The 26,107-nt window shown below is 33.7% G+C and overlaps 1 protein-coding gene and 1 long non-coding RNA gene across 4 annotated transcripts in view; one reads left to right on the top strand and one right to left on the bottom strand.

The window, feature by feature from the left end:
• LOC141550264 (uncharacterized) overlaps positions 1 to 11,969 on the top strand; it is a 201,983-nt gene extending 190,014 nt beyond the window's left edge. The window contains exons 6-7 of one of the 2 annotated variants that reach the window (XR_012484559.1): positions 9,529 to 9,682; positions 11,873 to 11,969. This is a non-coding gene — a long non-coding RNA (uncharacterized LOC141550264). Of the gene's footprint in view, positions 1 to 9,528; positions 10,653 to 11,872 lie in introns of those variants that run through there. The other variant, XR_012484558.1, reaches the window with a different exon arrangement.
• The window catches only part of TRPM3 (transient receptor potential cation channel subfamily M member 3), a 603,878-nt gene that overhangs the window by 206,041 nt on the left and 371,730 nt on the right, over positions 1 to 26,107 (bottom strand). For both annotated transcript variants that reach the window (XM_074280710.1, XM_074280711.1), the window contains exon 7: positions 18,107 to 18,281. In XM_074280710.1, the coding sequence (XP_074136811.1) occupies positions 18,107 to 18,281 (175 nt within the window). The remainder of the gene's footprint in view (positions 1 to 18,106; positions 18,282 to 26,107) is intronic.

Genomic DNA, 26,107 nt, shown 5'->3' with positions numbered 1-26,107 from the left:
CATGAGTGAGGAAGAAATGACGTGAGAGGCAAAGGAAACAGGGACAGTGCAAACTTTTGTGAGATGAAGATCATTTTTATTGTTGATACTTCAGAACTATTTACAAGATCAAATAAAATTAGAAGGAACTATAGAATTAAATAGTCCAACCCCCTCATTCTATCAACAAGGAAACTCTGAGCTAATGAAGCAAGGGATTTGTGTTCTCACCTTCATTAAGCAATCAGTTGCCATCTTGCCATTTCCACATCTCTCACATTTGATATTTTCTTTTTTATTCACACAATTATTTCCACTTTTCACCTTAACTGTTGCAGTGGCCTCCCAGTTCAAGTTCCTCCATTATGTCCTTCATATATTTGACCAAAGTAGCAAATATTTAGGAGGCATATGGCTGGCACAATGTGCAGAGTGCTAGTCCAGGAGTCAGAAAGACGACGTCAAATTCAGCCAGTTTTAGACACTTCTTATTGTGTGATCCTAAGTAAATCACTTAAGCATTGATAGTATCAAAATCTTCTTCTGTAAAGTGGGTATAATTAGCTAAATTCCATTATGGAATTTCCTTATTCAATAAACTCCAGTGACTCTCTTTTGGCTCTAGGATAAATTTAAACTCCTGTTTGGTTTTTAAAGCCCTTTCTATGGGATTACACCTATGTTTCCAGCTTTTCTGTATAATATTCTCCATCATTCATCTTAAGGTCTAGTTAAACTACCCTTCATGCTTTTTCTTATATATGATAGACATTCCATCTCTCATATCTGTATCTTTGCCTTAGCTGTCCCATCTAATCCCAATCTACTCCATCATTTCTAGTGCATGGAAGCCCTCTCTTTTTCTTCATGATTCATCTTAAGTATCACTTTCAGTGTTCCTCTCCTTAACTTATATTTATTGATTTTTGAGTTTATATTTATTCTGAGTATCTTCAAATATTTGTACATACATCATTTCTCCTGATAGAATGCTTTTTGAGAGTATACATTATTTCATTCTTTGTATTTTGCATCCCCAGGAAATACCTAGGTAAGAACTTGGCACACAGTAGGTACTTAATATGTGCTTACTACTAAAATAATCATTCAGTAAAGTAATACAAGTACTACTCTATGCGCCATGCATCATTGTTCCTTACTCTACCTACTCTTTAACTTATTTGATAATACATCCTATTTTTAATTCACTGTATATTCACTCTTTGTAATAAATACATTTTTATTCATAGTTTTTGTTTTTACATCTCTTTAATTTTCCCTTGTATTTGTCTCCCATCTAGAAAGCCATTCTTTTCTTTTTTTTCCCCCTGAGGCTGGGGTTAAGTGACTTGCCCAAGGTCACACAGCTAGGAAGTGTTAAGTGTCTGAGACCAAGGCTGGTGCTCTATCTACTGCGCCACCTAGCTGCCCCTAGAAAGCCATTCTATATAGAAGAGGTTAAGTATTTGTATATTTCCTACTGCGTACAAGTCACTGTGCTAGGAGCTTACAAATATTGTCTCATATAACAAAGAATTTGTTTTTAAAGAAAAAAAAATGATGAAGAAGAGGAAAATATTATTCTTTACTCTGGAATTGGGAAATTTCCTAAGATCTAGGGAAATTAATTTCTTCTTCCCACTTCTACTGCTTATTTTTATCATTTGGATTGAGATAATTAGAAATCTGTGGATATTGAAATATCCATTTTAGCTTCCCTTTGGGGCCACTTAGATTAGCACTTAAAGTTGCTTGACACCAGAAACCAATAATCATATTATTTATAGTTTCAGCCCTTGAAGGGAAGGATTGAAGGTTGACAAAATCATGTCTAATGACTGTAACTATTAATTTGTTGTTCTGTATGTTGTATTGTTATTCCTAGCAAACCTCCAAATAGAGAGGTTGGTAATTTAGGAAATGTAACCTTTGGAGTGTGAAAAGTCGCATACTATCACATTTGTTTCTTTATTGGAATAGGTTTGGAATTTATTAGATGAATCACAATGCTTTTTTTTTTTTTTTTTTTTTTTTTTTTTTTTAAAGAGGTCAATGTTCATCAAATACTAAGTATAACCAACAGCATTGAATGTGTTTGGAATTTGTGTTCTGCTCTAGCATAAACAACATCAACATCATCATTCTAACCTATATACCTACAAGAAGGGTTTTAAATGCCAGTGGAATGATTTCTCTCCCCCTCTCAAATGAAAAAAAAATAGATAAATGTGTTTACAATTTAGAGAGAACCTATTGGGTTCTCTTACTGGTGAGAAAATAAAAAACCAGGCTGAGGTTAATGGCTTTAGAACCAAGAAGGGAAAAATATCTTTTACAGTTATCATCAGGGAAACCTGTGGGTTGTCTTTAAGTATTGAAATTCATTAATAACAATTCACTTTGGGATGAATAGGTGATCTTCCTCTGGGTAATATTAAAGTGTTTTAAAGAAAAGTAATTAAACCTTGCCTTCATTGGCATGGAGAGCTCTCTGGGCCAATGAAATCATAGATCTAGTTCTTTCTTCAAATTAAATTAGACATTTGATTGAGGAAAATGGAAAGTTTTGGTTTTTCTATCAATAAAGATTGTTACCTGCTTTTCATATGATAGTATTAAAAAAAAACCTAAACTATTCATCCATTTATTTTAATCTTATTTGTATTTTCAGTTTCATATTCTTTTGCTCCTTCACTTTCTCCTCTATTCAGTGGGAAGTCAAGAAATATGATACCTATTATACTGCAACTTACGGTTTTAATAAAATTGCCCTGGGTATATATAAAGGTTAAGTGATTGGTCAGGGACTAAAGTCAGTGTGTTACAGAGGCAAGTTTTGAATCCAGGTCTTCCTTTGATGCCAGTCTTTTACCCATTAAGTCATGTTGTCTCTATGACATATATCGATTACTAAGTAGAAAAGGAAGACTATAAAAGGTTGTTGAACTTACCCACATCCTTTCATCATTTAAATAGTAATTCTCACTTTCCTCCTTAGAAAATGTGTCATTTAGATATGAGACAAAAACAGAATAATATATAAATGAATATGATAGTAAGTCATATGACTCCTTTGGAGAGGAAATGAAGAACGCTTGGAACTGAAAATCAATGACATCCAAGGCAGCAATCTAAGATACAATGCATTTGCTTGTTGTGAAGGAATAATGTTTAATGGAACTGTTTAAAAAAGGTAGAATGTCTCAGTCTATAGAGTTAGAATTTTACTTAGGATCACTTAGGATCAGAAAGATCTGTGATCAGGTCTGGCCTATGACACAGACTTTTCTATTTTTAATTGTTCAGCAGTTGTAATCTTATCTGACTCTTCTGGACCCCATCTGGGGTTTTCTTGGTAAAGATTTACTTTTACATTTTTTCATTTCCTTTTTCCATTTTACCATTTCCTTGTCTAGCTCATTTTACAGATGAGGAAACTGAGACAAACAAGGTTAAATGACTTGGCCAGGGTCACTCATCTAGTGTCTGAGGCTGGATTTAAACTCATAAAGATAGTCTTATTGATTCTAAGCCCAGTACCCTATCTACAATGTCACCTAGCTGCTTTGAGTGGCTTTAGCAAGTTATTTATCTATATCATCTGAAGATTTTTTCTTCAGAAGGAAATTTCCCTATATAAAACACAGATGAAATCACAGGTTAAATAAAATGGGGGGAAAATAAATGCATTTTAAATGTCTTAAAACTTCTTTCTAAGACACATTTTTTGGGGTAAAAATTTAAGTTGCATGCATTATAAGGATGACTCAAACTAACACAATAGGGCAAATTATTCAGGGTGCACAAAGATATTGCCCTGGGTCTTCCTGGAGTAGGTAGATTATACTGCTTGCTAAGTAGAGCACAACAAGAAGGCAATTCTTCATAGGATACCTGTGAAAAGTGTAAGGCATCTCTAGTGATAGCAGAGCTACCCTAAGGATGTGGGAAGTTCAGGCTTACAAAGCCATAGAATCCTAAATGGCTTTTGCTACCTAGTAATCCTAACATGACTAGGGCTAAATTTCACCATCACTGCCTGCTAAATGGATCACTGACTAGAATTTAAAGGTCATTAGTGATTTGAAAATTATTCTAGAGTCTTTGTTATTAAACAGGCAGAGGAGATTCAGGAACCCTGTTATAGTGAAAAATGTGAAGAAGATGTCTTTCATGTGACTGATAAGTGACTTCTCTGGATGCGGCTGCAAGTCATCTTATACTTATTTATAGTAAAGGGTTAACCTGGAATCTGTGAACTTTTGTTAGTAATTTCATTATAATTTTTTTCCTTTATAATACTATATATTTTATTTTATGCATTTAAAACATTATTTTGAAAGAGACACATAAGCTTCACCAGACTATCAAAGGAGTACAAGACACAGAAAAAAGGTTTGGAGTCACTTACAAGGTTGGACTAGAACAAGGAGGGTCATCTAATTGAACAAAAAAGTTTTTGTTGATGTCAGGAAATTGAGACTTTTGGAAAAAGTTTAAATGACTTTTCTAAAGTCATACAAACAGTAAATAGTACACCTAGGATTTGAACTCAGTCCTGACTCCAAAATCAGCCATTTATTACTATATTATACAATTAATTAATAAAACAGTGACACTCTATCCAATATATTTCCTCCAAGTAAGAATTTAATCAGTCAGCCTTAAAAATGAAAATTATTATTGTGACTAAATTCTATTTAGTCAGTGAAGTCTTCACTTAAACATGTTTATGAATGTAATCCTTTTTTATTCCCTCAGCTGCCTCAATTTGCTCATGCTATTTGATAAAGTAAATAATGTCTATGAAGTAAGTAATCTGTGTTCCATATTTTTGAAGTGAGAGAACAGTAGTAGGCTGTGGATTCTGGAAATGATGGGGTCAAGAGATCAGCAAACTTTACTTGGACTGCTTTGTAGAAGTTGCCCAATTTCTTCTAATTTACTCATCTTTTTTACTACTTGAGGAACAATTGGTTTTTACTCGGTTTTGGAGCTGGAAGGAATAGCCAACATTTTTAGAAATGATTCACTTTTTTATTTGCTTTTTGTCTATCACTTTGATTTCTGAGGAAGTCCTTTAAACTATTTTTAACTTTTTAAACTATTCATTTTTTTCTCTGTAACTAAGATACCTAGATGTGAAATGTAAAAAGTTCATCAAAAATGAAAACTTTGCATATACCTGTATTCTCTACCTCTCCATGACTATCTGAATCTCTATCTCTTTTGTCTTCATCTGTGTCTCCATTTCTTTGTTTTTGCCGCCGCCTCCTCCTCCTCCTCCTCCTCCTCCTCCTTCTTCTTCTCTTTCTCTCTCTTTCTTTCTCTCTCTCTCTTTCTCTCTCTTACACACACACACACACACACACACACATACACACATACACACTCTCTCTTTCTCTCTCTCCCTCTCTCTCCCTCTGTCTCTCTCTGTCTCTCTCTCTGTCTCTCTCTGTCTCTCTCTCTGTCTTTCTCTCTCTCTCTCTCTCTCTCTCTCTCTCTCTCTCTCTCTCTCTCTCTCTCTCACACACACACACACACATACATACACACACACACACTCTCTCTCTCTGTCTTTCTCTCTCTCTCTCTCTCTCTCTCTCTCTCTCTCTCTCTCTCACACACACACAGATACACACACACACACACACACACACACACACACACACACACACACACACACACACACCTCCCTATCCCCACTTTCATAACCACACACACCTATACCTAAGCTACCCACATACCAGCTTCAGAAAGGCTTACCCTCTGACATTATTACTATACACACCAGGAAAGTGACAAGTTCTTATCCATCTAGTGAACTCTTTAAATTATAGAATATGTACAGATTCCTTTCTGGAAGCTCTCCATGTGAATGAAATCACAAATCCACACCTAAGGATTGAATTGTGGCTCAGACGCTTTTTACCTCTGTGACTTTTTAACCCTTCCTCCTGATAGCAAATGCTATTGGTCTTCATGGCTGGGAAAAGCATCTTAGCAAAGTCTAACTCTAAGCTTAAGCAGAGTTTTTAAATGTGTGTTGTGTTGTTTATTTTTAAAATTTCCTGCTTTCCCTTTCAGAGTGAGTTCAGTGTTTAGCAGAGAATCTACTCCTAGTCTTTTAACATTTCCTTAAGCACCATCTAACCAAGCCCCACTGTAGCTGCTAGCTACTTTCCCCCAAAATTACCTTCATTTATTTTGTCTAATTGAAATTTTATATATCTGACCACCTCCCCTCCAGCACCATTCTGGATAGTCTCCTCTGATACTATCCTAGCTCACCAGACACTCATCTCTGGAAGCTAAATCCAAAATTACATTAGCATATTCTTTTTACTCAGTTCTATTACATTTGCATTCTGCAAGATCTTTTGCAGAGCTGCTTTCTCTATTTGCCTCTCCCATTTTATACATATGAAGATAATTTTTGTACTCTAGTACAAGATTATACATTTATTTTTATTGAATTTGATCTTATTAGATTCAACCCAATTCTTTAATTTAACTTATTTAGTCTCATTTTTATTGCCACACAAAAGTGGTTGGCTCATTGGTACAGATAACAGAGGACTGACCATTAATCCTATGCAATCCCTTTGTGGGGTCTAGATAGTTCCTTTTACACATATCATTGGATGGGGAGTCTTATTTGAGTTGTAACCTGACATGGGTTTTGGTGATCCATTTTTTTTTTCACTTGTTTTAAATATATGTGTCAGGTGGCCAATGAATAGAACATGGGGTTGGGAGTCAGGAAGACATTTAATTTGAATCCTCCTTCAAACATGTACTAGCTGTGTGGCCTTGGGCAAAACCTTTAACCTGTCTCAGCCTTAGTTCCTTCATTTGCAAAATTTGGATAATAAAAACATTTTTATCATATAATTGTGGTGACAATCAGATAAGTTATATACAGACATGTACAACAACTTGCAATACCTTAAAGAACTATATAAAAACAACTTCTTGTTATTGTTATATGGAATGTATCATTCATTAATTTAAAGACCATAGGATTTAGAACTAGAAGAACTGTTGGATATTATATAATCTAATGTCCTCATTTTACTGAAAAGTAATTTCTTGGTGATATGACTTTTCCAAGAATCATGTAGGTAGTCATCAGCAAAGCCAGGATTCTAATCCAGGTATTCTGCCTTCAGATTCAGCTTCTTAAAACCCTATCACAGGCTGCTTTGTTGACTTTTTACTTCAAGAATAGAAAATCCACATAGAATTCCCAATCCCTCTATTTTTGTCTGCCTGCATTTTTTATTTCCTTCACAGGCTAATTGTACACTATTTCAAAGTCCGATTCTTTTTTGTACAGCAAAATAACTGTATAGACATGTATACATATATTGTATTTAATTTATACTTTAACATATTTAACATGTATTGGTCAATCTGCCATCTAGGAGAGGGGGTGGGGGGAAGGAGGGGAAAAATTGAAACAAAAGGTTTGGCAACTGTCAATGCTGAAAAATTACCCATGCACATATCTGATAAATAAAAACTATAATTAAAAAAATAGAAAATCCAAAAAGCCAGTAAAGCAACTTATTAGGCAGTTATTAGTCTGCTATGCAAATAAATGAAAAGCTTAGAGGTCTTACCAAAGAACAGACATGGAGTTTGAAGTTAATATTGCTACAATTACTTTGATGCATCCTGGAGGTTTCTTTGGTGGGAAAGAAATGGTTACTCAGCCAGAAGCTATAGCTGGGTACACATGAACCAAAGAAAAGGAGTACTTCATTAACATTCACAGGCTGCTTTGGCATCTTAGGGTGAAAGGGATTAGGGAAGTCCAAAGAATTCTCTATTATTAATGAAACTGCAGGCTTAGTTAACTTACTAACTTTGCAGCAACCAAAGGGTTAAATGTCAGTCAAATTGACTCAGGTGGCACTCTTTCTAAGGCAGGGAAATTAAGTACAGTGAAGACTAATATTTTTAGAAATATTCAAGGCTATGAAAAAAGCTTTTTGCTCATTGTTAAAGAGGAAAAGATTAAGACTAAAAATGCTGTAGAAGTCCAGAACATATATAGATTCTATTTGTCTAATCTATGCTGTAATCCTGATATAGATTTTATTAATCCTGTGATTTTAGGAAAGATGTTTTCCCTTTATGGGACTTACTTTCCCTATTCATAAAAAAGGAAAGATGTGTGTGCTAGATCAGATGATTTCTTAAACAGCTTTAAATCCTATAACAAAAATAATTAGTTAAAAAAGTGTGAAAGAAAGAGGATAGTGAAAGAATGATTATTAATAACCAGTATCTTGGAGAGAGACAGAGCTTTCCCTTTTTTCCAAAATTCTGATTTTAAGCTCAGGTCCTTGAAGGACATTACTGATAATGAGATTGGATTAACTTTCTTGTTCAAGATCCTACCATGGTAAAGGTATTGTGTTCTGCTCTGGCATAAGAGACATAAACATTCTTTGAATAGATCTCCAAATCTCTGAGTGCTCAGGGAAAGACATAATACTTCTGTTCAAAGGCGACATGATGCCACTCACAACTTCATTTTAATATGTTCACCTCCTTTTGTATTATTCAAGAAGTTGATTGCCACCTCTCAGGAACACCTACTCTTTGAAGGATATATGAATTGTGAGCCTGCTGCCATGATTGTCTTTGGTCTTAAAAGAGATGGTCAAATGACCAGCCTTTTTAAAAGTACTTACTGGCCTTATTAATATGATGATTAAATAACCCAGAAACTATGTCTCTTGAAATTTTTAAATTGTCATAATAGTGTGTGGCAAAGAATGGGCTGTAATAATTTCAAATGGGTTTTCTACGTTAATATATATATATATATATATATATATATATATATATATATATATATATATATATATATATATATATATATATTTCCACACTAATGTAAATTATTACCTGTTAGTGAATCATTATGCAGTATTCTGCAAAAAGTTGACATAAAATTGAAATCTGAGTTCATTGTGCATTTTGTTTTTATTTATTTTTTCTTTACAATGTTCTCCTAGCTACTTTTTGCAAGAATAAATACTGTAGTAGGCAGGTGATAGATGAATTTTCAGCAATTCATCCATAGAGTTCCAAAATTTTAGTATAACTTGAAATTTCATATGAAATTTTATTAACTTGTTTTAAATAAATGTTCCCTACATAAGTTATGGGACAGTTAATTTAGTGGATTGTTAAGTGTAGGAAGGTATGCAAGGTGACATAGTAGAAAGATATATTAGACTTGAAGTTACTAAGATCTGAGCTGGAATGGTAACTTAAATATTTACTAGCTGTGTTAATATAGTGAGCTAGTTATTTAATTAGTTTCTTCATCTTTCAAATGATAGTAAAAATACCACCTATTTTATCAGATTGTTGTGAAGATCAAGAGAGAGAATATATAGAAAGTGCATTTCAGACCTTAAAGAGCTATATAAATGTTATTATTACTGCTTCTAATCTTTCTTATTTATTATAGACTTTAAAATACTTGAAAATAACTATCATGTCCCCTTTGATTTTTCTCTTCTCCAGGGTATACATTCTAATTATTTCAACTGTTCCTTCTATGACTTGGAGTCAAGACTCTTCCTGGTTGCCTTCTTCTAAAAATTCTCTCCAGCTTATCAACATGGTTTGTAAATTGTGATGCCCAGAACTGAACATCATACATCAAGAGTATGAACCTGTAAGCCCATGAAGGAAACAATAATCTATTAAGTGCCTACAATGTAGCAAGAATTGTATTAAGTACTTTAGTAATATCTCATTTTTTCCTCATAATAATCTTGGGAGGGAGGTGCAATTATAATCTCCATTCTGCAGTTGAGGAAAGTGAAGCAGATAGAGGTTAAATGACTTGTCCTTGTCACATACCCAATAATTATTGGAGGCTATATTTAAACTCAAATATCCCTTAATCCAAGGCCCAGTGCTCTATCCCCTATCCTACATAGCTCCCTATAAGATGGAGTCCAAATGAAGTAGTGAACAGAGAGTCAATTGTGTCCTTCCTAGAAGAGTGAATCTCAATTTGAGCCAAAATCACATTAAAGTTTTTGAATATTTCATCATACAGCCAATAAACTGAGTCTGAAACCCACTAAAGTTCTCGGATCTTTTCCTTAAAAACTGTTATGTCATGATTTTCTTATTCTGTAATTGTAAATTTCATTTTTTTTGAACCTGTGCAATCCTTTACATTTTTGGTAATAGACCTTTTTTCTTATAAAGAAAGTTTCCAAATCAAAGTTTGAAAAGAATAGTTCTATGGATTTTTAAAACAAAGAACAGCCCTAGTAAAGTAAGAAATGTAATTTTACTCAACTCTCCAAATATTTCAAATGCCAATTCAGTATAGAGTTCAAAATGACTTGGTAGGTAATATAATAATTTGGATAATTCTTGTGAATGAAACCCAAAGTAAAAATATATGTTCTACCTAAGAAGTCTAACACAAGCAATCTTCAAAAATGGGAAAATCATTTATTCCATCAAACAAAGTCAATAATAACTAGAGGAATCTCCAGAGAAAGCAATATAAATAATAGTCCTTTTGAACTCTCCCTCAGATATTGATTATCTGTCTAAAAGGAGAATTGTTATTACATGATTTTTTCCCATTTGAAAAGTACTTCCTCATCTACATTTATCAGTCAATCTAGTCATGAACCATCTATCTTCCAAAAATATTGTCTCTCATCCATGTTCAAAGCTCTATTTATTTAAAGTGAGCTATGAAGTGGAGCAAACTTTTTAGTCATTTTAATTAATAGAGATAGCCAATTTGGATAACTCCAAGTTTAAAAAATTTATTTCAAGCTCCTAATAGTTATTTCTTTCTGAAATTATCTGAATACTTGTCTTCTTTAATATTTTCCTTGGCCTTATAAAACAGACTAATTTTGCCAATAAATTTTAATCCAATAAATGGCCAATGAAGTAACGACATGATTTTCCCAATCTCGTTTTTCACTTTTAAGTTAATAATATTTCAAAATTTATCTGAAGGATCTTTAAAAAATTATTAATGCTGATACTTCCCTCTTGGTTCCAGAGAGTAATTCCTCTATAATTAAAAAAAATGTTTTTTGGGACTTGCTATGATTGAAAAATTCATTGCTATATTAATAGCCTAGGAATAAGGATCATGAAAATTGCCTGAAATGATCTCAATCTTCATTGAAGCAAACAAATTTAGTATTAACTTACTGTATTGTTATTTCTGTACCTCTCCCTCTCACCTCTATTATTCTGAAAACCTTTCCCAGGAATAGATCTACTTTTCTGCACTCCTCCTTATTTTTTCAAAAAATAATTTTTATTTACAAATGCTTATATTATTTGTATCTTCAATAGGAGAAGTCTGAATAAAAGTCCTTGTTTTCAAACTATTTGGGGAGTTGTTTAAAATTGCATGATTCAGTGTGTGTGTGTGTGTGTGTGTGTGTGTGTGTGTGTGTGTGTGTATGTGTGTGTGTGTGTGTATGTGAGCAAGGGTAATTAAATCAGTAGAATAAAAAGAACCATGATAGTGATTTGTGATATGCCAATTTAAAAATTTCAAAATGTAAATATATCTTTTGTCTATGCTGAATACTGAGGGGAGAAATGCATACTCAGAAATGCCATTATCACTTTTATCACAAATTGCTGTAATATGCTCATCATTCCACATATCATCACTCAATGAATAACTACATCATCTGAATAACTGTATCATCCCTCTCACATATTCTGTTCCACTAGAAGATTCCAAGTCTGATGTCATATTAATAGCTTTAAATAATGCCACTTATGGAACATCTCATCCTATTGCTTCTTAAGATTAAGAATCTACATTACTTTAGCTCAATTAATTTCTTTTTCATTTTGACAGCCAGAACACAGTGTGGGACTGCATTAAAGTTTGCCATAGTTTCTGAGAGTAAATTCCCAAAGAAAGGAACCAGGAAATTAATAAATCAAGAATAGGCACCTAATGTAAGCCTGTGTGATATTTATTTCTTCCTTTCCTTTCCTGACACGTCTAAATCAAGCTGCCAAGCAAAGCACTGGATCAATTACTTAGTTCTAGCAGAACTGATAGCAACAAATGGGGCTTTGACATACTCCTGCTGCAGATGAAAAATGTCCTTTTAGTGAAGGAAAAAATATTTGTGACTCCAAAATGCATGGCAATATCTCATGGCTTTGCTTCAGTGCCCAAAGATTATGAGATTCTGGATTAGATCTACTAAGGTTGGTTTTCTAGAATGTCTTATTAGTTTGTTCTCTGGTCGTATTAAGGTTTATTTGGAGATATTTTCCCCTTAGCATATCATCAGAAATACCCATGACCATTTTATGATTATGTTTATTTTTTTAGCTGGATATGCATGTAGTTACACTAGAATTAGGAAATTCCAGTTAGAGAACTAGTACTTATTATGTGTCTATATGTCATACACTATGTTAAGTGACGGAAACATTAAAAAAATGTCGAAAAAAAAGGTTTACAACTTAGAGCATTGTAGATTTCCCTAGAGACACTGCAAGTTTATTTGGCTTGCCTAGAGTATAATTGGGAGGCAATCCTTGAACCAAGATCTTCCTAACTCCAGGGTTGATTGACAACAAACCTCTCTGATCATATTTAAGTTGGGAATTTCAGGGGGAACTTTTAGAAGCAATTTCACATATTAACTTGTGTTGTCTTGGCAAATCACTCAAATGATTTGTAATCTGAGACACTTGTACTAGACAAGATGATAGGTAAGGTTCCTTCTGGGGCATTTGGGTGTTACATTGGAGAGAGTGCTAGACTTGATTAAAAGGAGCTGAGTTCAAATCCAGCCTCAGAAACTGGGCAAGTTATTTAACTCTATTGGCCTTAGTTTTCTCATCTGTAAAATGAGATGGAGAAAGACAAACTCCAGAATCTTTGCCATTTTGTGTGTGTGTGTGTATGTATGTGTGCTTATATCCATACATATTATGTGAACAAGGATATTTAAACCAGTTGAATAAAAGGAACAACTATAGTGATTTGTGATACATTAATTAAAAATTTCAAAATATAATTTTATTTTGATTACAAAAGGTGTTACAAAGAGACAGACATGACTGAAATGACTGAACAACAATGAGGTCCCTTTTGGGTCTGAATCTTGATCCTAAGACCCTATATATTGAGAAAACTAAGTAGAAACCCAGGTAAATGGTAATGAGGACAGACTCAGAATGACCATTAATGGATAAACCACACACATATAATATTTAAATAAATATTGTATAAAAATGAATGAAATAAGATTTACCTAAAATAAATCTGGAAACTTTCTGCAGATTCTCTCAGATTAAGTATTTTATTTCACATAGCTTTTTAAACATTGTGTAATTTGTTTTGTTGTGTGTGTGTGTGTGTGTGTGTGTGTATAACATGTGTTTGCTTACTGAAGGGAGAATTAGGGACCGGCCTAATTTTTTTTTTTTTTTTCTGTACTCACAACCTTTTTTTGGAAGGGATAGAGCTGAAAAGAATTGCTTAAAGTGAGTCTGAGTCTTCATTTCAAAGGGCATAACATGCACAATATTCTTGCATATCAGTCTGCCCTTTGAAAGCAAACTAATGGAATCCCTTATTTCAAAGGGTAAGAAATCAAGTCCTACCATTAACCATTAAGCCATTAACCAAAGAAAAAATGTTATCATACACAATCATAGTTGGATTACATTAACAAATCTGCTAAGCATTGTGTTGACTTAAGATTCTAAAAGAACAGTTTGATAGTCTTAATGAAATATTGAAATATTATAATTATATTAAATGACTTGTGGTTCTTTTGTGACTCATTGAAAATTCTGAAACTGGAGCATCATACAATTCAGTTTCATAATGGAAATCAATCAAGGAAAGATGGTTTGTCAATTTCTCCAAAGTTATAATAAAGACAAAGTGAATAAGGTAAAAAAGAAGAAAAAATTAACCAATAATTTCATTTGAACTTTATAAGCCTTATATCAGTTTGTCTTGTGAAAGGCTGTATTTGCATTGTGAAAGTTTTTCTTTCTAAGCTGCAGTCTTGTCCCTAAAAGATTTTTAATTCTGACCACTGCAATTTATTTCCAAAGTAAATTTATTGTTGTATTTACACTCTCAGATTTATATTCTTGGTAATAGTCTCAGGATATTCAAAGCCAAAAGTGAATAATCATAAATGTTAAAAGAAGCCAAAAAATTATACATCTAGTATATATTAAACTGCCAAAGGAACAAACTACACATTCCTTAGATCCCTAAATTTCTGCTTGATTTAGTTTAAATGAAGGCTTTCCTGAAATCCTGACATTTTAATTCCTTGGTCTCCAAATTTTTATGTAACTATATATACATATATATATGTATATATATACATATATACATATATGGAGATAGATAGATAGACAAATAGCCTATATTCCCTACTTCCAAGATCAGGTACTCATCATGTAATAGATGTTAAATAATTATTTGTCCATTGATTTTAGTTATCCTCCCTGGTCTTTTTAGCTCAATCATGTACTACGCTACAGAGAAAATTTGGGAGAATTCCATTACTACAGGTTTTTCACTTAAAAATGTACAAAATCTAGTATTGTGCAAGCAATGAATTGCTGTACAGATTGATTGTGTATAGTGATTGCACTAGAGAGAGCTAGATTTAAATTCAACTTAAAATTATGATTCAGGTCAGAAAGGCAAACTTTGATGAGTAAGGACTTTGGGGAAAGTCCTGATTTTTTTTTTTTTTAATTAATCACAAATCGTGGCATATTAATGAAATGAATAATGCATGATAATGAATATAATATTAAATGAATTGCTATAATAAATTGATATGTACATCAATTTAGTATAAGAGTATAGGATAATGTGTATTAGATATAATAAATAATACTATATATTATATGTAAGATATATGATGTTATGCATATTCTTATATATACAACACATGCCACAAGAAATGAGAAAATAGATTATTTCAAATAAAGAATTATATAAATCAATATAGAGTGAAGTAGCAGAAACTAAAAGGATTATTATTATTATTATTGTTAAATTATTTAGTTAAAGTATTATTAAAATGAATTAATTTTACAGACTTATATAAATTGATGAAGAATGAAATGAGCAAAATCCAGGAGAACAATTTTCAAGTCAAAACAACACTGTGAAAATAAATAATTCTGAAAGCTGTCAATGAAATGATTTCAGATTCAGGATTCCTAATCCTAAGTGATGGATTTAGAGTTCACAATGAAATCTTTATCTCTAGATCTGTATTCATGTTATCTGTATTTGTATATCCAACATGGATGATGAAGGAATGTGTTTCTTTGACCAGATGTATTTGTTACAAAGATTTTTTTTTTCTTTCTGGTAGTAGGAGAGAGAGAAAATAATTTCTCTTAATTAAAAAAAAAGAATTAAAGTCCACTAACAGATTAATATAATATTCCTTTTACTCTGATTTAACTACATTGGCATATCAAAATGTTGCTAATATATACCAATAAATTTTCTTTGGATTTAGAAAAATTCATTCAAGAAACAAGGCATAACCATTTCTATCAGAGTTGATTAGACATACAGTACTTGTAAAGTTTAAACTATTGAGTAAAAAGGAAAATTACAATTAAATAAATAATTATGGTTGTTTTACAAAATACTAAAGCTACTTCCTGATTTTTAAAAAAATTATGGACTTAATTTTTTTGTTTGGTGATGAAGATTGACATAATAACCTTACTCTTCTCTTTAAATATATGTCTACACATGTTAATAATGATGATGATGTTTTTGAAATGTACCTTAATTATTTGTTTCCCAAATATAGAAATCTAAGGAGAAATTGAATCCGCAAACAAATTCTGATCTGAAAACTTTTTCAGTTAGGAAGTATTGTACTATAATCTTCTATTGAAATCACTTTTAAAATGCATTGAGTTTATGAGGCTGTTTGTTCCTATCTGATTAAATACATAAGATCAAAACTGGCAATTCTCCAGGTGGCCCACATCATAAACTTCATTTTTATTATAATCCATTTGTAATTAGCTTTGTAAAGTAACAGACCCAAAGCAGAAGAGGGATGAGCATTCACAGCTGAATCAGGTGCTATTTCTTTAGGATTGGGGTCAGGCAAGAATAAAAAAGGAGCTTCCTTGAGGCAGTGACTTTTGGGTTTCAGGAAAAGAAGCACTTTCCCAATATGTCATATTTTTGTATAATTTTCTTCAAGATAAAAGTTATTTGTTATGCTACTCAGAGAGCAGTTAACCTCCAAGGCTCCTTTCAGCTTGAAAAATCCATAGGAAAATTCCATTACTAGAAAATTTTCAATTCAAAATATACAAATCTAATACAAAATATACAAAATCTAATATATTATAAGCAATGATTTGAAGTCCAGAACAGGGCAATTTGCACCAAGTTTTTAATTTTTGTCTAATTCTTTGATATTTGGAAATGTCCTATGACAATTTTACTGAATGTTCACTAGGAAACTGATGTTTCTGAAAGACAATTTAAGCATTCATTCATTTCAATAGTATAAAATATTTTAAACAGCAAGAAGTAGAGTCTATGGGATATATCTACAGTACATTTCATATGCTCTCTTCACTGTTTTACAGAAATGAGATGATATTATTGCCTTTAAAACAAGGGAAACAGAGGTAAATAGGATTCCACAAAGATAAATATCTTTGAAGATTCCAAATCAAATAAAGGTTTCTATTTGGTTAGTATAATTGGAATGCTTCAGAGCTTCCTTCAAGTCTCAGCTAAAGACCCTCTTTCTGCAAGATGCTTTTCCCAGTCCTCCTTAATCTTCTAGTACCTTCCCTCTAACACTACTCCTAATTGTCTACATCTCATTTGTATATAGTTATTTGACTGTTGTCTTTCCCTTTAGATGGTCAGCTCCCTACAGATAGGGACTGCTTTTCCTCTTCTTTTTACCCCTAATTCTTAGCATAGTGCCCAGGCTATGGTAGCCATTTAAAGAATGTTAGCTGACTGATGGACAACCTTCCTGAATGTAAATTGATCAAAGAACCCCATAGTGAGGAGAAGAAGGGATTGAAGGTTCCTTTCAATATACTGCAGTTTGATTGCCCATCATTTGAAATTTATCTTAACCTATTCTTTGATAGAATACTGAGATTAGAATGGGAGGAAATGGTTTTGGACATTCAGAAGAAAATGAAGGAGCACCAGGTGTCTGAGACTAGCAAAAAGGTAGATATTCAGCTTCATGTCTTCCTTTCTAATTCCTGTTCTTAGAACTGGGACAAAGCAGGTTTTCATTCTTGTTGAGTTTAGAAAAATAATAACTCCTATGGCCTTTGAGGTTCTGTTTTAACATATGTAACCTGATTTATCACAAAATAAAGTTATGTCTCATGGAAAATGGAATCCTCTGGTATGACAATAAGTAAAGATTGTCCTCAAAGTCTTAGATTAAAGACTTTTAGGATATTCTTTTATATTTATAAGAAGTAATATGAATTTGTGACCTTTACTTACTGTCTTTCCAGGAATGTTGTAACCTTCCAAGGGCTTAACTGATTTTGCCTACTTGGATTTTTTTTTTTTTTTTTTTTTTTTTTTTTTTTTTTTTTTGCCGAGGCAATTGGGTTTAAGTGATTTGTGCAGGGTCACACACAGCTAGGAAGTGGTAAGTGTCTGAGACCAAATTTGAACTCAGGTCATCCTGACTTCAGGGCTGGTGCTCTATCCACTGCGCCACCTAGCTGACCCTGCCTACCTGTATTCTTATTTCTATCTTCCCATTCTAGAAAAAGCAAAGAAAGAAAAAAATGAAGAAAAGGAGGTTCTATTTGCACATAAACTCCACTTCAGTTTCCCTCTCTATTTTCAGTATAACACAGCATAGTTTGTATGAGATTGTGTCCAATGGACATGTTGGATAGTCCCTAAGCCTCTATTTTTTTTTTTTTTTAAGTAATCAGGATTAGTTGAGGTTAGACAGAGATAGAAAAAAAAAAATTAACAAACTGTACTGTCTCAGGTTTCAAAAGCAATTTATCTTTGGAAAGAACTATGCATTCCTAATAAATTACCTACCCGCCTTCTTCTGAATATTTATGCCCAAATGCCAGGATGTCAGATGCCCGACCACTCCCATCACAGACAACAACAGGAACTGGAGGAGTGTCTCGAAGGTACTCCAAAACAATGGAGATTACATTTGGTCCTCCTTCTACAATGAGGGCCACGACTGGAACTCCTTGGCCGATTCCTATATTAAAAAAGGAAAAGAAGAAGAGAAAAAAAAGAAAGCAAACCCAGCATACCAAAAAAAGAGAAAACAAACAAAAATATAAAGTGCATTTACACAAGTGCATATGAAGAGACAAACTATTAAGGAAACATGTGTAAAGCTAGCTCTTTAGCTGGCACCAGAATTTCCATACCAGAGAGACCAGTAGGCTTACCCTCAGGGTCAGTTAAGGAAAGAGAACATGTTTTCCTATTCAATAACTGTGGATGACTATCAGGAGAAAGGGACTATAGCCCTTTTATAAAATAGTGATAAAGAGGAAAAAAAGTCACAAGTTAGGAGATACTGCTTAAAACATGAAAGTTTCAGAGTTTCAATTCTTAAGATCAACTATTAACACTTTTACTTTACAGATGAGAAAACTAAAGCCCTGAGAGACGGTGGGGTAGTAAGGTGGTTCAGTGATAAACACTGGGCCTGGAGTCAAGAAGACAAGAGTTCAAGTTTGGCCTCAGACACTTACTAGCTGGTTACAGCTTAATTTCTGTTGCCTTAGTTTCCTCAACTATAAAATTGGGAATAATAATAATGTCTATTTCCCAGAAATACAAATGATATAATCATAAAGCATAATTTAGCACAGTGTCTGGCACATAGTATATTATTATTATTATTATTATTATTATTCAATAAAGAGACTTGCCTAGAGTCATAATAGATAGTAATCAATAGAGCATGCCTTTGAACCCAGGTTTTTAAATTTTAAATGCCATGTTCTTTCTATGTCATTACTAGCACAATCCTGAGCAAAATCATTTTAGCTGTTTCTTCTATATTTCAGATTTCCTTATTTTAAAATAAGGATATTAATTCCTATCCTGTACCTAATATATCGAGATGAGATAATGTAGGAATAGCTATTTAAAAAAAATAACATAAGTTCCAGTGGTTATTCTAACTAGTAAATTTTAAAAATTACATAAGAAATTAAATGCAGACAATCTGCTAAATACTGGGGATATAAGGCAATATGAAGACACTGACCTTGACCTAAAAAAGCTCACATTCTAATCAAAGAGACAACATGTAAGTATAATTAGTTATGAAATAAATAGAAAATAGTAGGAAAAAATTTCAGAGAGAAAACCTTAGCAGCAAGGGGGATCAGAAAAGGCCTCCTGTAAAAGTCAGAGATAGTCTTGAAGGAGACTAAAAACCTTAGATAAGAAGAAAGCATTTCAGACATTGAAAGAAAGTGTCAATGTGCAGATTTGAGAGATGTATGTGAAGAAATTTTGTGTGACTCACTAAAGCTGGACTGTAGAGAACATGGAGGGGAGTATGGTATAAGAAGGATAAAAAGTTAGGAAGACCCAGGTTATAAAGAGCTTTAAATGGCAAAAAAGGATTTTATCTTTTATACTGATTGTAATGAAGAACTACTGCAACTTGTTGAATGAGAAAAATTACTTTAGCAACTAAAGGATGGATGGATTGGATTGTGAAGACATTTGATGCAAGTTGACTCATTAGAAAGGTGCTCCAATACAGTCGAAGTCAAAAGTGATCAGAGTTTGTACTGGGGAGATGGATATGGAAGAAGAGAGAAAATGACATGTATGTGAAAGATGGTAGAAAAAAGCAAGATTAAGAAACATATTGGACATAAGATGATTGAGAGTCAGGAGTAAACCATGATACTAAGATTGTGAACCTTGGAGAGCAATAAAAAAGTTGTAAAGAGGAGCGTTTAGGAAGGGGAAAGTTAATGATTTCTATTATGAATATGTTGAGCTTGAGATGGAATTCAGAAGAGAGATTAGAACTGAAGAAATGGATAGGAATCAATTACATGAAGGTAATAAGTGAACAAATGAGAATGCTGAGATCAACAAGTGATAAAGTATATATAAAGAAGGAAAGAGGCCCAATGATAGAGCTCTGGGGATACTTGTAGTTGGAGGCATGGCATGGATGAAGTTTCAATGAAGGAGCTTGAAAAGGAGTAGTAAAAGCAAAACCAGGAAAATACAGTGTTATGAAAAACTATAGAGGATGATGTATATATCCAGAAAGAGATGGTGACCAACAATGTTAATGGCTTCAAAGAAGTCAAGAAAGATAAGATTTGGGGGAAAAAAGGTAATTAGATTTGGCAATTAAGAGATCATCGATAACTTTGAAAAGGATAATTTCAATTGAATGGTAATTATTTATAAAAGGGCACACCTAGATTAGATGTCTTTTCCAGTCACTTTCTACCTTTAATCATGTTCTATTTTCGTTCACATTTTATACTTCTAGCAGACTTTATGCTCCTATTAGCCAGGGATTGTGCTGTTTTTCATCTTGGCTCCAATAGAAATTAGTATAACAACCTTATCATAGTAGATGCTTAAATAAACATTGTTGAGGTGGAATTGTAAATATATTGTGTAGGTTTCAATCTATATTAACAAAAAAAAAATTCCTAGTGGCATTTTAAATAGGAGTTATAATGGTTACCAGGAGAAAAGTTCTTAATATATTCTTTTTTTTCTTTTGATACTGGGAGAAAAGGTGATCATTTGCTTTGACAAAGAAAGAGATATTTCTTCTTCTTCAAGTTATTGTAAGGACCGTTGTTGTTGAGTCATTTTCAGTTATGTGGGACTCTTTGTGACCCATTGGGGGTTTTCTTGGTAAAGATACTAGAGTGGTTTGTCATTTCCATCTCCAGTTCATTTTACAGATGAAGAAACAAGGCAAACAGGATTAAATGACTTGACCAGGGCCACACAACCAAGTGTCTAAAGCCAGATTATCTTGTTAGATAAATCTTCCTACTCTGTGCACTGCACTATCTAGCTGCAAGGATTGAACCAATTACTATACGAAAAGTATCTTGATGATTAATCATCCAAATATTGTCATAACAATCCACTCCTTCTATGGAAAGATTTGATATATCACACAATAAAAAGTGGTAAAATCTTCTCTTTTTCAGTGCTTAAAGTTACATCACTATAAGGTGTTTCCCAACTGTACTATCATTGTGTGTTGGAGAATATTAATATTTATCTTTATTATTATATATTATATGTAAATTATATATAAAACACTTTATTAGGCCCAGAAGAAGATAGAAAGATAAACAAGACATGGTCTCTGTCATCCAGGAGTTTATAATTTTGTTGAAATGTTTATAGAGTTGTCTCTAAAGACAAAAAAGAAAAACAAAAAAAAACAAGAATTTATTTGGAAAATACATATATGGTCACTCCTGGGAATACCTCAACTTTTGAAAAGTTGGGTGATTGTGGGATAAGAATTTCCGTCTTCATCCTGGATAATCTGAATCAGTAGAAGGCACAAAAGACTCCAAAAAGTTTTCCTAGCTCTACTTTTTTTGGTCAGAATAACTCCCTTACTTGTGATACAATGCACTCATTTGAATGACATATTTTAATTAAATGTTTTTCTTGGGATGAGAGCCAGTGCAGACATCAAGAAATTCTAATTGATTTTCTGCCAGTACATTTGTCACCATGATTTTCTGACATATAGAAAATTGTCTTGATTGAACAGATTGCTTATGCTGTAGTTGGAACTGGTTAATATGTGCAAGAAAACCCAATCAATCATTCTTTTTTGAATCTAATGTTTTTCATCACATAAACATATCCTCAATCAATCTGCAATGTCTTTTATATAAACAGAAGAAAAGCTAAGGATTAGATTTCCTCTCCTTTTCCCCAACTTAGTATCTGGATTTTTCTTTTCTGTACTTTTTATTCCTTGCTAATTTTTTTTATTTGTAACTTGAAAATTATGTTCAATAAGTAATAATCATCACTGACAAACTGGAGTATTCTCTTGGAAGATGAATGAAATATGTTGAGGGTCCTTGAGTCCAGATGCCAATAAGCATTTATGAAGCAACTTTTATGTGCCAGGCACTGTGATAAGAGGTAGAGATTCAAAAAAAGGCCAAAGATAATCTCTGCTTCCCCATGTTGGGAACAACTATATACAAATACACTGTATTCAGGATAAATTAGAGTGATCACACAGAGAGAAGGGACTAGTGTTAAGGTGGGTCAGGAAGGATATCATGTAGAAGGGAAATTTTAGCTGGGACTTGAAGCAATCCAGGGAAGTCAAAAGATGGAAATAAATAGCGTTCTAGGCATGTCTGAAGGTTCGGAGTCTTCTGTGAGGTATTCCTCACAGAAAAGATGCCAATGTATGACAAGGAGGTGAAGAAACTAGGTAAACTTAGACTGGAGAATAGATGAGTAGGGGGAATATGAGAACTGGCTTCAAGTAGTTATAGAGCTTAAACACAAAAAATAATTCTGATTTATTTCCTTTGTCCTAAAAGTATAGAATAGGGGATAAATGAAGAAAGCTGAAGTAAGATAGATTTACACTTGAGAGAAAAACCATCCCAACAATGAGAGCTATGGAAAAATAGAATATACTGTCAAGAGAGTGGAGTGTAGGACGTAATGATTTTTCTATCATTGTAGATATTCAAATAGAGATTGAATGACCACTTAAGCTATTGGAAAGGGGAATCTTGCCAAGGGACAGATTAGATAACCTCTGAGGTATTTTCTTGCACATAAGGAATAAAGCTTTCATGGCTTAAAATTAGGATAATTGTGGGGCAGCTAGGTGGCGCAGTGGATAGAACACCAGCCTTGAATTCACGAGGACCGGAGTTTAAATCTGGTCTCAGACACTTAACACTTCTTAGCTGTGTGACCCTGGGCAAGTCATTTAACCCCAGCCTCAGGGAAAAAAAAAAGAAAAAAAAAGATATAATAATTTATATATAAATATATGTATGTATAATGTGTATATAATATTTGACATACCTAAGATAGAAGGAACTAAAGATACTTCATCTTAAAGTGTTAATTAACATAGTATAATTATAATGACATAATTATAATTTTATAATTATAGTATAATAATATTAACATAACATTAATACTATATAACAATCACATGATTGTAATTTTTAGCAATAAGCTGGTATTGGCTTCCAAAAACAGATATAGAAGCAAACATTCTCCTATCTCACAATTATCCTAAGAACTAATTTAAGAAAGGATGCATCTTACTCTCAGCTCAGTTAATAATAGAGATATTCATACTCACATTGATTTATATGTTATATATAATATATGTAACATATACATTGAGAGGCAATGTGGAATAGTGTTAGGTTCTTACTAAGTGCTAAGTCGGTTCTTAACAATTCTCTAGTTCCGGCCTTTCCTGGAGAAGAGCTTGCATGCTTAGGAGGAGCAAGCTCATTGGTTGAAGTACTTCTTCCCAGAAGCCCTTGCATTATCCCACGTCCATTCTCTGGGAGGATAAAGAGGACAGCTTTGGAAGAAAAAGTTAGTCTCTGCTTTAGACCAGGCTTGACGCGGCTCTCTGCAGGAAGGGCAGGAACTAGAGAATTGTCAAGTACCGACTTAGCACTTAGTAAGAACCTAACAGAATAGTAGAAAGCTGGCCTCAGAGACAGCAAGACCTGGGTTCAAATCCTCCCTTGAAACACATGTGATTCTTGGAAAATCACTTACCCCTCAGTACTTCAGGGAACTTTAAGAATATAGAAGAGGTGCTTACTTTTACTTGTACTCTACTTGTAGTAGAAGATGTTTCCTCACCTGGGAGTTCCCTTGACCAATGATATCATAGGTTTGTTGTCTAAGTCAATATGTACATGATATCCTGATAATAATAATAACTGATATTCATATAGAATTTAGAGTTTGCTGAGGAATTTATATATGTTGTCTCATCTGAGCCCCAAATGATAATAATCATAGTTAATATTTATACAATACTTATTATATACCAAATGTTTTATAATTATTATCTTATTTGATCCTCACAACAAACTTGGGAGGTAGGTGCTGTTGTTATCCTCATTTTATAGATAAAGAAGGTGAGGCAAGCAGGTAAGTGCTTTGTCCAGAGTCATACCACAAGTGTCTGAGGCTGCATTTGGTCTCCCTGACTCCAAGCCTAGCATTGGATCCATTGCATCCTTAGTAAATAGCCAAAATAGCCAAAACATAAAGTTGTGGTTTAAAAAAAAAAACACATTGAAACTGGAGCCTGGAGACTTGTGTTCAAGTCCTAGTCCTGTCATTTATAAGCCTATAAATATAGACAGGATGGCTAGATGGAGCAGTGGCTAGATCACCAACTCCTTGGAGTTAGGAGAACCTGAATTCAAAATGAGCTGAGAAGGAAATGGCAAACCATTCTAGTGTCTAGTGACCAGATGAGGTCACAAAGATTGAGATGATTCAATAATAAAAAATGTAGACAAATCACTTAACCTTTCTAGGCTGTTTCCTCAATTTTCAACCCCGCCCTCTCTCAGATTTCTAATGGTTGTCAAGTTCTGTTGTTTCTATGACATCTCTCTTCTCTGTTCCTTTCTCTTCTCTGACACGGTGGAACAGGGCCCATCACTTCATACCTGTCCTATTTCAAGTTTACTGGTTGGTTTTTCTGCCTCATGTCTCTCTCTACTCCTTCTATTCTCACTGTCTAAAATTCTTCTTAAAGCATAGATCTGTCTGACCACATTGAATAAAGTCCAGTGGCTCCCTATTATACCCAGAATCAAATATGAAATCCTCTGCTTGAATTTTAAAGCCTACCTTAACTTGACCCCTTCCTACTTTCTTGGTCTTCTTAAGCCCTTCACAAACTGAGATAAGGTAATGCCAGCTCCCTTGGTGTTCTTTGATCAGGACACTGCATCTCCAGATTCTGGGTCATTCATACCTCCACCTCCTACTTTGTCTACCATCTTCAAGTCATAATTAAAGTTCACATATTTACAAGAAGTCTTTCTCAATCCTCCTTAATCTCAGTTCTCCTTTCCTCTGTTGATTATCTTCAATTTATTCTGACTGTATCTTGTTTGTACATGTTATTTGTCCTTTGTTTTTGAAAAGGGCCAATGATATCATTGGGTAATGTCCTAACTTAAAGGTGAATTGGATTTAAGTGAGGCAGAGTCACATAAAGTTATCAGTCTCACTATTTCTTTTGGTCAGAGAAGTTCAGTGACAAGATAAAAGTCAAGATGACTGGTTGTAGAGGGCTGAAACTCTGAAAAGGTGTACTTGAATCAGACAGCAGAGCACTTAACACTAATTACCTATTTGATGTGAGATAATGGTTCTATAAGCATATATTTAGATGAGATGGTGATGCGATGGCTCTCCTCAGGATTGGCACTTGCTGAATGTGTGGTGGTGAGGTAATCATAGGCAAGGATTGGAGGGCTGACAGAGAGGTCAGGATCACTTGGCTGCAGGACGAGGAGGAGCGAGGCTGGAGACTCCAGACTCCAGAATCCAGGATACATCTTTGGCAAGCCGCGTGGCAGCTTGCCTGCCTCCTTCACGTCTCCCTCTAAAGACCAAGAACTTTGACTGATCCGGACTCTGACTGATCCCGAGGACCTCCAGAGAATTAGCCTGGACTTTACAACTAGTGATGGGCCAGAATGCAGTGGATGATGTTGGCAACTTCAATGTCTGACCAAACTCAAAACTGCCTTCATAGTAGTTGGGACAAATTGTTCTCATCCACTCATTTTACTAGAAGAAATCTTCACTTTCTTGAGGTAGACATTCCAGTTCACTAATGGATTTGAGGTCTGTTTATTATTCAACTTCTGAGAGTCACAGGTAAGAGTTGAGAGAAGCTGGACACTAAATAGTGATGAGTAGTTTTGAGAAATTTTCATCAATCCCTCACACTGGAAGTGCTAATCTTCCTAGAACACTTCCTAGAACATAGAGAGTACTCTATGC

Source organism: Sminthopsis crassicaudata, chromosome 1 (genome assembly GCF_048593235.1).
Source record: "Sminthopsis crassicaudata isolate SCR6 chromosome 1, ASM4859323v1, whole genome shotgun sequence".
Lineage (NCBI taxonomy): Eukaryota > Metazoa > Chordata > Mammalia > Dasyuromorphia > Dasyuridae > Sminthopsis > Sminthopsis crassicaudata.
Note: the sequence above shows the minus strand (reverse complement) of the source record. Positions and strands in the feature narration are given on the sequence as shown.